The sequence below is a fragment of the Procambarus clarkii genome, chromosome 56, assembly GCF_040958095.1.
Source record: "Procambarus clarkii isolate CNS0578487 chromosome 56, FALCON_Pclarkii_2.0, whole genome shotgun sequence".
Lineage (NCBI taxonomy): Eukaryota > Metazoa > Arthropoda > Malacostraca > Decapoda > Cambaridae > Procambarus > Procambarus clarkii.
In genome coordinates this window covers 27,101,878-27,114,735 of record NC_091205.1, presented here as the reverse complement: position 1 = coordinate 27,114,735, position 12,858 = coordinate 27,101,878, and the positions used below count along the sequence as shown (strand labels likewise).

General features: G+C 40.4%; 3 protein-coding genes across 3 annotated transcripts; 2 read left to right on the top strand and 1 right to left on the bottom strand.

Moving 5' to 3' along the window:
- Positions 1 to 471: 471 nt before the first annotated feature.
- Positions 472 to 1,775, bottom strand: LOC123770949 (crustacyanin-A2 subunit-like). The gene is made up of 3 exons (XM_045763122.2): positions 1,617 to 1,775; positions 1,150 to 1,366; positions 472 to 979 (listed from the first exon to the last, which is right to left on the bottom strand). Exons 1-3 carry the CDS (start codon positions 1,737 to 1,739, stop codon positions 747 to 749), a joined length of 573 nt encoding a protein of 190 aa, XP_045619078.1. The 5' UTR covers positions 1,740 to 1,775; the 3' UTR covers positions 472 to 746.
- A 337-nt stretch (positions 1,776 to 2,112) lies between these two features.
- On the top strand, positions 2,113 to 4,257 carry LOC123770948 (crustacyanin-C1 subunit). The gene is made up of 4 exons (XM_045763121.2): positions 2,113 to 2,279; positions 3,212 to 3,296; positions 3,428 to 3,550; positions 3,722 to 4,257. The coding sequence occupies exons 1-4, from the start codon at positions 2,142 to 2,144 to the stop codon at positions 3,967 to 3,969; spliced, it is 594 nt and encodes a 197-aa protein (XP_045619077.1). The 5' UTR covers positions 2,113 to 2,141; the 3' UTR covers positions 3,970 to 4,257.
- A 3,304-nt stretch (positions 4,258 to 7,561) lies between these two features.
- Positions 7,562 to 9,731, top strand: LOC123770947 (crustacyanin-C1 subunit-like). Its single transcript, XM_045763120.1, has 4 exons — positions 7,562 to 7,719; positions 8,818 to 8,902; positions 9,026 to 9,148; positions 9,255 to 9,731. The coding sequence occupies exons 1-4, from the start codon at positions 7,582 to 7,584 to the stop codon at positions 9,500 to 9,502; spliced, it is 594 nt and encodes a 197-aa protein (XP_045619076.1). The 5' UTR covers positions 7,562 to 7,581; the 3' UTR covers positions 9,503 to 9,731.
- Positions 9,732 to 12,858: the final 3,127 nt, after the last annotated feature.

Here is a 12,858-nt window from a genome sequence, read left to right as displayed (position 1 = left end):
GTTAAAATAATAAGGAAGGGTGTGTGCAGACACCGAGGGATGGTGGGTGTGTGCAGGCAGGTGTATATACAAGGGAAAGGCATATTTGTGCAGAGAGGAAGAGCACATGTGGAGGGGCATGTGTGTGCAGGGAAGGAAAAGGTGAGAGAAAGGCATGTGTGGACAGGGAGTGAGGGAGGAGACAGAGGAAGAGTGTGTGTGGGCAGGGAAGGGGAAGATGGGGGAATTTCAACGTCACAAATATGAATATATTTTCCCTTCCATATTCACTTTCAGAGCTTCAATCATCAAGAAACACGTAAGTTCTTCTCTATATAAAAAAATGCTGCGTTTTTAAATTTGAGAAGGGAGTCGAGTCCTCGGCTCATCTCTGCACATCCATATGTATTAGAATTATCTGATGGTTCTGAGTGACAATATGTCAGGAGAGAAAGATACGCTTGAATATTTAATGTTTAATTAATACATTATCTCATACTTACACCATGTCTTAATAGTATACAAATTATTTATATTGAAACATTCTTAACTGTACAAACATGTGCATGTTTATAATTATATTTTAAGAATTACGACAATAATTCATATCAAACACACAGATCTTCGTACTTGGTACAGGAGTTGCAATTGAGCTTTAATGTAATGGTCAAGTTTGGCAGTTTTCCTGCATTTTACAGTTATAATGGGGATGACGTATTTGAACTTAAGGAATATAACAAAATATCCATTTTTAGTATTCGAGGAACTTAAGCTCTATAGACGCACTCAGCCGTCTGCTGGACAGGCACGAACTTTGAGAACTCGACACCGTTCTTCCTGAAGACACCGGCACACTTCTCGACGGCGGGTCCTGAGGTCTGGGGGGTACGGGATAACACGAAGCCGAACTCTGCCTTGTAGCTATTGGTGGTGATGCAGGAGTAGACGCAGGAGTAGGTGTCGTAGTCAGTCTCGATGACCTCATAGGGGGAGGCGAACACTGTCGAAAAAATTAATCTTTATATAGCAAGCTGAATCTGTATATTTAAATTATAATATTACATTTAACAAAACGTGCATTCATAGCTTTGCCTAAGACTTACCTGACGGCACATCAGTGAACAAAGACTCAACAGAAGGTGCATCAATGAGCACGAGGGCAAGACTTACCTGAAGGAGCATCAATGAGCATGTGAGCGGCTGGGAACTCCTTTGTTGGGTAGATCTTGAAGTCAATCTTCAGATATTCTCCCTTCGGGTTGAAGCCGGCGGTGGTCACCTCGAAGCCGTATTCACTATCGGAATAGTCATAGTTGGAGTGAATGCATCGAGTCACCGGCTGGTAAGGGTTCTCGATGATGTGGGTCTGGTACCAACGGCCAGCGTACTGCAGAGAAAATGTGCCATGAAGTTAAGTAATGTTACTAGTTAGTGTTGAGAATCCTATAACGTCTATTATTATTCTGGTAGCAACGAATAGCACAATGTAGATAAATATACAGTTTAAGGAAATTATAATTGGAACTGCACAAGTTCAAGTAAGTTTATTAAGATAATAAAATACATTCCAAAATAATAGAGAAGATTAGGCTGTTTCTATCGTCTTTAAAACGGTTTGATATTTATAATACAGTCACCTTCCTGAGGTCGAAGTTGTCCTGGTTGGCAACTGAGGCACATTGACCAGGAGAGACGAAGTTTGGAATACCGTCGGCGGCAACACAGGCCACGAGGGCGACAGTGAGGACCGTTGTGAACATGATGCGCGTTTGACAAACACTGAAGATGCTCAAGTCGTCCCACTGCTTTTATAGCATGCTTCAAGTATAAAAACAAAATAGTGGGAGGAGCGTTCTGTAGCAAAGCTTAAGTAGAAATTAACATTTAATCTGTGACTTTGTGATTATGTCCTTCAGTTTTATGTTGTGTTCGTAAATCCGAATGGCATTGTTGCGGGTTAAATGTAAACAACTTTAAAAAACACAAAACAAGATTTTATTTACTGCGTAGATAAACTTGTTGAATGGGCGGATCAGGAATTGGACACGCCCACATTAAACAAGATATCACAGTTCTCAGAAACTAAAACCTGGTCTGGATGTGTATATATATATATATTGGCGACCTATTCTTGTATTCAGAAGTCGCTTCTGCCTCGCATTATGAACTCGCTGGCCATCCTGCTGGTCCTCGTGGCCGCCGTCGCTGCTGACAAGATCCCGGACTTCGTGGTCCCCGGCCAGTGTCCTGCCGTCGACGAGAGCAAGTTGTGGACCGAACAGAAACCTAACCATGCCAACGTAAGTTTTATTTCATGGCTTTTTTGAAAATAATTAGATGAAAATCGACTTTAAATATCATTGAACGCTCATACACAAAACGAGAATAAATGCTGAGAATGTTTAGAAGAAAACGAAGAGACTTAATTAGAATATGTAAAATTATTTGAGCCGGAGGTGTTTGTGTTGAACTTAACGACAATTAAACCGTGGGAGGGTTAATAAGGCGAGCACAGTATCCTACAGACCAGAAGAAGTGGAACGAGTACTCTTCAATCTCAGAGGTTACACCCTCTTCTATTACAGAAGAGTGTGTAACCTTGTTACTCTGATATTTGGGTCAAAGTTTTAAATGGAGGTGGGGTTTCCTCCTTTTCCCCTGTTTTTTTTCGTTTGTTTAAGAGCACTGATTTTAGTCTAGTTTTAATAATATTATCTTGGTGGCGGATGTTGATGCACAATGTTCACTAGTGTGTCCCATTCTTCAACTGCTTTTCTAATAATTGTAGTCGCTGTGGAATGTGCATCTAATGCAGCTGCTGTCGTTGGATTAATGTTAAGTTTGATGTGCAGGGCTTCAGTAGCTTCACATTCCAGTAAGTTGTGCAATAGTGGCGCCTCTGCTTCTGTTCCACAGATATGACACTCTTTAACTATTGGGTTTATTACCTCCCAGCAGCACTTGTAACCAAGTCTGAGTCTGTGTATGACTACTGCAATGTCTCTGGATATCTTTTTGTCAGGCTTGAAAGAAGATTACAGCTATTAAGTACGATATATATATCGTACAAAACCTTGCTACTTGAGAGCCAACGCGTCACCATCGAGGAGCTAAATCAGCTGTTATCTTCTGTGATCTTTTTGATGGTTTAATAAGAGTATCTTGAACATTATATTGAAAAGAGATATAGAGAAGTGACTGGGTTGAGAATTATTATTTTCTTATGTTGCAGATTGTTGGAGAATGGTATGAATTCGCTCTTACGAAGAACCCATATCAGCCCCTCACCAAGTGTGTCCGGAACGAAATATCCTTCGGTAAGATTTGTTACCCCTCTTTCCTCCCAGTGTTCTGAATACAGTGCTCATATACCAACTGGCATCAACATTAACCGGTTTGCATTTCGTGTGTTATAATAAAATCATTCAAAAACAACCCACTTCTTCAGATGGTAAAGTGTTTACTGCGGCGGCACATGGCGTTACTGCTGACGGCAGCTTACTGAAGCGAAACGGAAAGTCGTATCCTAGTCCCTTCGGTGAACCCCATCTCACCTTGGACTTTGAGAACTGTAAGTTCCCGCAGCAGATTCCTGTGACAATGCCTTTATGTATGACCATTATATATAGTGTGCATAATAGATTTTCTTATTTACATTTTGAAACTATCAGAATGATAAAGAACCGAGTGCGTCATTAAACATTTGAGATTGAGTCACATAATGTGTTTTCTAATTTTACAGCTTTTGCTGCCCCGATTGTCTTCCTGGACACGGACTACACCAACTTCGCCTGCTTGTACTCCTGCGTCGACTTCGGCCAAAGTTATTACACCGACTTTGCCTTCATCTTCTCCCGCTCGCCCAGCCTGGCAGACAAGTTCGTGAAGCGGTGTGAAGCTGCCTTCAAGAAGATAAATTTTGACACTTCCCGCTTCATCAAAACTCCCCAAGGATCATCTTGCAATTATGATGTACAGAAAACTCTTTGAATGTCTATGCTGGATATGGATAGACATTCTGTACGTCACTAAACTGTTTCAAAACTAAAAAAAAAATGGATAGTAAAAATAATTCGAGTACTTTTCATACGTCAATGAGAATGTTTCAGCGGATTTATGAATATACATGATAATCATTGTTGTATATGATAAAAATACATATACATATACAAATATTGTTTCCTAGAACCTAATATTTTAAATATAATGTCCTGTATTGTAACATCACTTGAGAATGAACCATGTAGGTTCGAAACGTTGTGCAATTTTATAATAAGTATAATACATTCTACAGTTATTCACTTCTTTTTCTTCACCTTGAAAACGAACATGACTTTTGGTGAACTCATCTTCCAGCTGAACCCTGATGCAAGAGCACTAGTAAGAGGGATAGAAGCCCTAAACCAGAAAATTGTTAATACAGAATATGCTGTCATGTTCAATGAGACATGTATAAAAAAAAAAATGCTGCCAGTATGGCAGCCAAGGCCTCATCTGTCGTAAGACACAGGGAAAGATTGGCAGACATGAAGCAGTCAATGACATCATCAAGAGAAGTTTGGCTACAGCTGGGTGTCCAGCACAAAGGGAACCTCAGTTGTGCAGACTTGACAACAGCCAAAAATGCCCAGATGGAGTCACCCTGCAGCCATGGAGGGAAGGTAAACAGATCGTGTGGGATTACACGCGTGCGTCTACATTGGCTGATATCTATCTACGTTACAGCACAGTTGGGGGAGGCGGGGCGGCCACATTCAGGGAGACCCAGAAAACCAACAAGTACGGAGACCTAGAATGTTGTTACAGGTTCGTGCCGATAGGCTCTGAGACTCTGGGTGCCTGGGGTTAATGTGCACTTAAGTTCTCAAAGGAGGTGGGCGAGGAACTCATTGGGAAAACTAAAGACTCACGAGCGGCCAGTTTCCTGTTCCAGCGCCTCAGTGTCGCAGATCAGAGGGTAAATGCGTGCTGTATCCTGGGTACGCACCCAACCTGCGAGGAGCTGGACGAAGTCTTCGAACTCTGATTGTTATATTGTTACATATATGTGTGTGTTCTCTGTAAACTATAGCATTGCAAAAAAAAAAAAAAATAGGTGTGGTTAGAGAAGAAAAGATTAAAGTGTTCAGTAAGAATCCACAAGGTCTTCTCTGAATATTCTTTATTTTCTTCTTCGAGGCTATGGGTCCCTAGAATTGCACCAGAGGTGGTACCCTATGTTGTTGAATATGACCGAAAGGGTAAGATTAATGATTCTAACAAGAATCTTCTCAATATTTCTTAAGTTTTTCTTCACTGTCAGGGTTAATTGAAAAATTAACTCTCCAAATTTAACTCTCTTTCACCACGCTCTTTGCAATTTACTTCATTTAGATCTCTATTCAAGCCGAGCTGCCAGAGATACTTGTAACCAAGTCTTATTCGAGCTGTGACAACGTCTGCTAGTCTGCTGATTTTGTTACTTGCCCCATACACATGTTTTACTTCACACATTTCATTATGATGAACAATGGACTTGCTAGTTCCAGTTTGCACTGTTCTGCTTTCTTCCAATTCACCCAAGAGTTCTCATCTAATCACACATTTAAGGGGCCTATTTGATAACTCAAGATTCTGTTTAACATTGTCTTTATTTACTGCAACCTTAGCAAGGGCGTCAACTTTATGTTCCTGCAGGCGAATGTGAGAAGGAAAACACAAGTGTCTGCCTCTGATGGCATCCTGCCTAACTCTGATGGGGTTCTGCTACTCCACAGAGCTGACTTCAGCTTCGCAATTTTCTCTCGTTGATGGTTCCAAGTAATTACCAATGACACACCAAAATTCTTAAACAAATCAAATGAGTCCAGACGCAAGTGTAACTCACGACTTTCAGATAAAACTTGCACTGTCGGTAAGGCCAACTGTATTGCGTCAGAAGGTGGGGGTGACGCACACAGTGTTGCGTCAGGAGATGGGGTGACGCACACTGTGCTGCGTCAGGAATTGGGGTGACGCACACTGTGTTGCGTCAGGAGGTGGGGTGACGCACACTGTGTTGCGTCAGGTGGTGGGGTGACGCCCACTGTGTTGCGTCAGGAGGTGGGGTGACGCCCACTGTGTTGCGTCAGGAGATGGGGTGACGCACATTGTGTTGCGTCAGGAGGTGGGGTGACGCCCACTTTGCTGCGTCAGGAGATGGGGTGATACACACTGTGTTGCGTCAGGAGATGGGGTGACGCACACTGTGTTGCGTCAAGAGGTGGGGTGACGCACGCGGCTGAATGGCTGGTTTTCGCTTCTCAGCAGACGTGCGGCGGGATGTGTTACGTCACTCGAACTCTAACTTTCTGTGAGGCGGTGGTGTGTGGCTCTAAGTGCTCAATATCTCTCTCTCTCATGAGCAAAACTTGCCCAGATATTGATATTAAGAGAGGAAGTTAGAGCCCCGCTCCCGTGCCAGGTAAATTCACAACGGGCTCACCATACCCCGTGCTACTTGGATCTTTTTGTTCCAAGTAGCGAATCTTTTAACAACAACAACAACATGATATTATGAGGTAATGCGGATGGTTTATTGAAAATTAATTATGTTTCAGGGAAAGTATGGCATCTTCGCCGTAGACTTCTAGCGACCTCTATTGTTGAGCGGATATTTTTTATAAATATTTTGACAAGAGTATGTACTATAGCGTTGTTTGTCAAGCGTCAGGGTTGTAAATTCAGTTCAGGATCACTGGATGATCTGTAGTTGGGCATTGGCAATATTCGGATTCTCTGATATTGATAGAAATATCCAATTCCGCTCATAAAAGACATCCATCATTCTAATATATAATACTCGTGTGCGCGTGACTAAAAATTTATACCCATCATAGTGTAATATTCACTATACACTTCTCTATACAATTCACTAATGGACTAATACTTCTGATATGAAAGGCCTTCTCGACAAAAAACAATTGATGCACAGTTTAAGCACAATACTTGTAGCCCCCATAACACTGCACAAGTCTCGAGGGCGACAGTTTGGTGTTGAGTGTAAGGTCTATCGCCCTCTGGAGGGTTACTAGGACCACCACAATAGCTTACCAACCAGCCAGCAATATATACTTCAACAACGAACATGGTACAGGACTATAGAGAACTCTCGGAGTATAAACACCAAGCAATTGGGGAGTATTTAGTATAGAGTTGGGGAGTATAGTAGTACCGCGGTTCGCCCTTCCCCTGCTGGTGGAAGGGCGACCAGTAACAATGGTTGGTGTCACACTGACGCTCGCTACCACCTTCCTTTGTTTATATAGGTCGCGTCACGCTGGAGCACCGGGAGGAACACTTTCTACCAGCTCGTCAATTAAATAATTTTTGGTTGTACTCTGTTGTATATTTTTGTTTATAAATATCTATAGAACCGTTCCCTGTTCATGAAAAAAATTTGAAGTCAAACTATAACAGAACATAAATTGTTTGGTATATATAAGTTTGAGGGTAAACATAGTTCTTTTTTAAAACACGACCATAGACCATATTCGTAAAATTTTCTGAAGGTGACTTCAGCCTCGCTCGTATAAAATGGTGCGCGATGCTGTTGGAACTCAGAAGCCACTTCTGCCTCACACCATGAACTCGCTGGCCATCCTGCTGGTCCTCGTGGCCGCCGTCGCTGCTGACAAGATCCCGGACTTCGTGGTCCCCGGCCAGTGTCCTGCTGTTTATGAAAGCAAGTTATGGGCTGAGCAGGTCCCAAAGCACGCCAATGTAAGTTTTACTGAAGAAATCTAAGACACCTTTACCCCAATGAAGCATATGAATATATATATATATATATATATATATATATATATATATATATATATATATATATATATATATATATAGTATAGAGGGAATGAAGTATGTATGAAGGAACTGGGTTCTAGGCTCATTGAAACAACAAGGGACCCGAGAGCTGCAAGCTTTCTTTTCCAGCGCCTCAGTGTGGCGATACAGAGGGGAAATGCGCACTGCATCCAGGGTTCCTGCCCGCCATCTGAGGAGCTGGAGGAACTCGACAACCTATGACAACCATCTTTGTAACCTATATGTAACTCCTTTTTTGTAACAAAGTTCAAATAAAGTAAATATATATGTGTACATACAAAAGAATGGGGGTGGTAGGAGAAGATAATATTAGTGTTCAGTGAGAAACCACAAGGTCTCCTCTGAATACTTTTTATTTTCTTCTCCGAGGCTATGGGTCCCCACATTGGCACCAGAGGTGGTACCCATAAAATATATATATATATATATATATATATATATATATATATATATATATATATATATATATGCGCGAACAAGCCAGAATGGTCCCCTGGACAATGGTCCCCTTTTGTGTTCCTCACGTGTACCCCTAAGAATGAGGTGATTTGGTAAAATGCTATGCCCAAGATTACTATCCGAGTGCCGGCGGTGGGGTGGTTCAAATAGCCTCGGCTATCACCTCATTATGTCCGGTCGTGATGGTCAAGTGGATTAAAGCGTCTTGTACATACCAGTTGCGTTGCTTCTGGGAGTATGGGTTCGAGTCACTTCTGGGGTGTGAGTTTTCAGTTATATATATATATATATATATATATATATATATACATGCTTCATATATACACCCATATGCTTGTCGACTTATAATATATTAAATGTACTTATCAAGCAGTGTTTAAGTATGTCGAGCGCCTCTCGGCTACAATATTTGAGCTATTAAGATTTACGTTTGGAGATATATATGATATAATTCTTCGAGATCTCTTCGATGAGCTTGTCTATGTATATGTGTGCGTGATTATGCTGGATATTATAGTGTGTTGTGTTATGTTTCAGTATGCCGGTGTATGGTATGAGTTCGCTCTTACTAACAACCCATATCAGTTGATCAACAAATGTGTCCGCAACGAATATTTCTTCGGTAAGTTTTATCCTTATCTGGTTCCTGCGAATTGGTTAAATAGAAACTTGAAACCAAATATAGAGTATAATATTTTGAAGGACCTATGACGAATATCCACGTGAAACATTCCGTCCCTTGCAGATGGCAATCAGTTTGAAGTCAAGTCAACTGGCTTGAATGGTTATGGAAAACTGGTGAAGCGCAATGGGAGGGTGTATCCCAATCCCTTCGGTGAACCTCATCTGACTATTGACTACGAGAACTGTAAGTTGCAGCAGTTTCTTCTCGTAAATTATAAGCCTTTCATCTGTACATTATATTCAACTCAAATATGCGTTAGTAATGCGCTAATAAATTTCCTTGCCACCAGCGTTTGCCGCCCCTTACGTGATCCTGGACACGGACTACTCCAACTTCGCCTGCTTGTACTCCTGCATGAGCTTCAACAATCTTTATTACTCCGACTTTGCCTTCATCTTCTCCCGCTCCCCCAGTCTCGATGACAAGTTCGTGAAGCACTGTGAAGCCGTCTTCAGGAACCTCAAAGTGGACACTTCCCGCTTCCTGCAAACTGTTCAAGGATATTCATGCGATTATGATGCCCAAAAATATCTCTGAGCTCCCTTTTCTTATGAAACATTAGTTATGACAATGACACATGCACGTTGTCGTATCTCATTGCGTTTGACGACCCCCATTTACTTATGTATTTTTCCTATAGTAATATACCCAGTAATCAAAGAGAATCAGATGATGATATTTATTTGTATGTCATAAAATTATGCACCTAGTGATTGTAAACATGTGTGATAACACATATTTTGGCAAATATATTCATATTCGTGAATTTTTTTTACTTTGAATCCTGAATGTTTATTTTTTCGAGTCTCACTGAAGCGGTTTATTGATCCCATTTCCAATTTATATCTAATAAATACAGTCTCTCAGTCCGTGTCTGTCTGTCTTGGGTGTGGGAAATTTTTACCCGCTATATCTATAATATCATCTAAGAAATGTATTATTTCTTTATCATATCAAAATCATATCCGAATCATTATACATCTTGATCCTAGATGACAATGCCACTATGATCACGTATGCCATAGGACCCTATAGATGCCTACGTGACTTTGTGCATGATCTCTCAAGGATGCAGGAGCTTCTAGAAGGATTTCTTAATTAAAAAACTATTGGAACATAATCAATATCAGGTAGAGATTATAAATCGAATCCTTAATAAGAATCAGTAGTGTTAGCAAGTACTACTTATAATCTTTATATCCTATATCTAATTATATTATAATCACATCTTATCTCAATCATATGTCTAGACAGTAAAAATAATCAATCAACATTCATTGAAAGCTACCCCCTCTCAAGGGAGAGGGAGGGGCATCTAGGGAACAAGAAGCGCCCACCACACCCCGCGGCCAGAGCGTGTTTGTTTACTAAGGAGTGAGAACGTACGAGTGCCTTAGCGAACATTATTTAGCTCAGGACACCTTATCGAATTATCTTTATCACCAGTGAATACTCTCTAGACCTGGGGGAGTACCTGGACAATATATCTACAAGGAAAATTCCTAGAACATTTATATAAGTGTAGAGTGGAGCACACAGTGACTCTTGTCTCCATCTTCACCATCAACTATCATCTTTCTGCAACTGCAATTAAAGAAAAATCACGTAGCAACGCTACAAGAACAATCTACAGCAAAGCTGTGATATAAAATATCGTGACTAAACTCGCAACAAGAGAGTTATCAAGTCTGGCACACTGTCAGACAGGCATCCGGCATTCAGAGAAGTATATTGAAGGTTATCACAGTAGTGTATTAATTGGCCAATTGTATGACTTTAATATCCAATAAGTCTGTCTGTCAGTTATAAAGCGAGGCAACGCCTCATATTTCAGTAAGTTTATTAATATTGTAGTACAACAGTTGAATCTTTAAGCACCAAATCTCATGAGTGTCCATGACGTAAGAAAAGATTCAATCAAGGTAAACAAAACCTCATGAGAGTCCATTGTGTAGGAAAAGATTCAGTCAAGCTGACTGTACCTCATCATATAAATACATCTGCATATATACTTGAATATATAAATTAAGTTAACTATTGCTTGATTAGTTATTTTCAAGTTATCATATAAATTCATTTAATTGAATATAATTTTTGTACTTAGTAACAGTACTTAGACTACATTTAAAGTCATTTATCATACTTATACAATTCAAATTATTGTTTATAGTATAAGAATATATTGGTTGTTAATAGTTATGGTGCTAGGCTAGACTATGTATGTTTAAATTCCTGATTTAAACAGAGCCAGTGTTCAGCATAGAACTGAATTTATTAAATCTTATCCTTGTATAAAATACAAGCTGATGTAAGATACCTGTCGGCAGGTGGACTGTGGATCTTCAATCAACCTATCAACTAATTCACCCCACCTGCCCCTTACAGCCCACAATCTGTCATTAGGAAAAGAGGAGCTAGGATTTACGACCCTAGCTAGAGATTTTAGTTGAATTAATTTGCAGACAGTAATTTTTAATTTAGTTCAGTACAAGTCCCTGGTAGTTTCCTCTCATATCAATCTTGACACGGTCCGTCTAATTACCACAAGCTACACAAGCTTCACAAAGCTTCCTGGCAATATGTTAGTAATGAATAAATATGATATATTTACTCATTATAATGTTGGTGCTGAATGTACAACACGAGAAAACATAATTTTAATCTGAAAAAGTATATTTTTATTAAGAAATTAGACGAAAATAAAGAGCTGGTGACACCAAATAAAGTCGACGATTCAAGCGTCGGTTAGGTTAGGTTAGGTTTGGTTAGGTTTGGTTTGGTTAAGTTAGGTTAGGTTAGGTAAGGTTAGTTTAGGTTAGGTCAGCCTAACCTAACATATCATATTTATTCATTACTAACGTATTGCCAGGAAGCTTTCTGAAGCTTTGTAAAGCTTGTGTAGCTTGTGGTAATTAGACGGACCCATCTCGACATGTTTTTCCCACATTGGGGGCTCGCCTCATCCAACTTTCCAAGATGACAGCTGACTGGCATGTGAGCCACCATAGGCCTGGCGGTGTCGGCCCCAGTATTACGTTTTTAAAAAATATCGGCATCTATAACAACCTCTGCGATTTTCATGAAAATTAGGGATACGTTTTTTCTGTAGAGCAGCTGCTTCCATCATTTTCATAGTTTAATTGCTTATTCCCGCTGATTACTGGAAAACAATGAAAATTAATGCATTCAGATTTCTGTAAGATTCGGGTTACCAAATTAACAGTATAACATTTTTGAGAGTGACAGAGAGAGAGAGAGAGAGAGAGAGAGAGAGAGAGAGAGAGAGAGAGAGAGAGAGAATGAGAGAATGAAAGCAGAAAGGGTGAAAGGGACACAGGATGAAACGTGGGATTTATTGGAGAGTGAAGGAGAGAGGTGGAGAAAGTGGGAGTGTGAAGAAGAGAGGGGAGAAAGAACGAGAGAGGGAAAACGACGGGAAAAGAAGTGGGATGTTGAGTGAGAATGGTGAAGAGGAAATGAAAGGAGAGGAGAAGAGGATAGGGGAAGAGCTGCATGAGACAGAGGGAGAACTGAGAGACTGGGTGATAGGAGGAGATGGAAAGAAAGAGAGAGAGAGAGAGAGAGAGGAAGAAGTGTGAGAGAGATCCTTGCACAATCGGGTATCTATCTAGTAATCTATAAATTAATTAGACTAGAGGGCGAGACTCTTTTCCTGGTGTACAGCGCGAAGTCCAAATGTTCTGAATCAGATTATTCAAAACTGATTAAGAGGGAAAATGTAAGTGTATGTGATGTTCATTCTTCAAATTCTAATAATACTGATAACTCACAAACCTCTATAATGCCTATTAGCTGCTGATGAGCATGTGAAATACCAGGCCGTCACTCTACCAGCCAGGCCAGGATACAGTTAACAAGAAAGATCCCAGAAA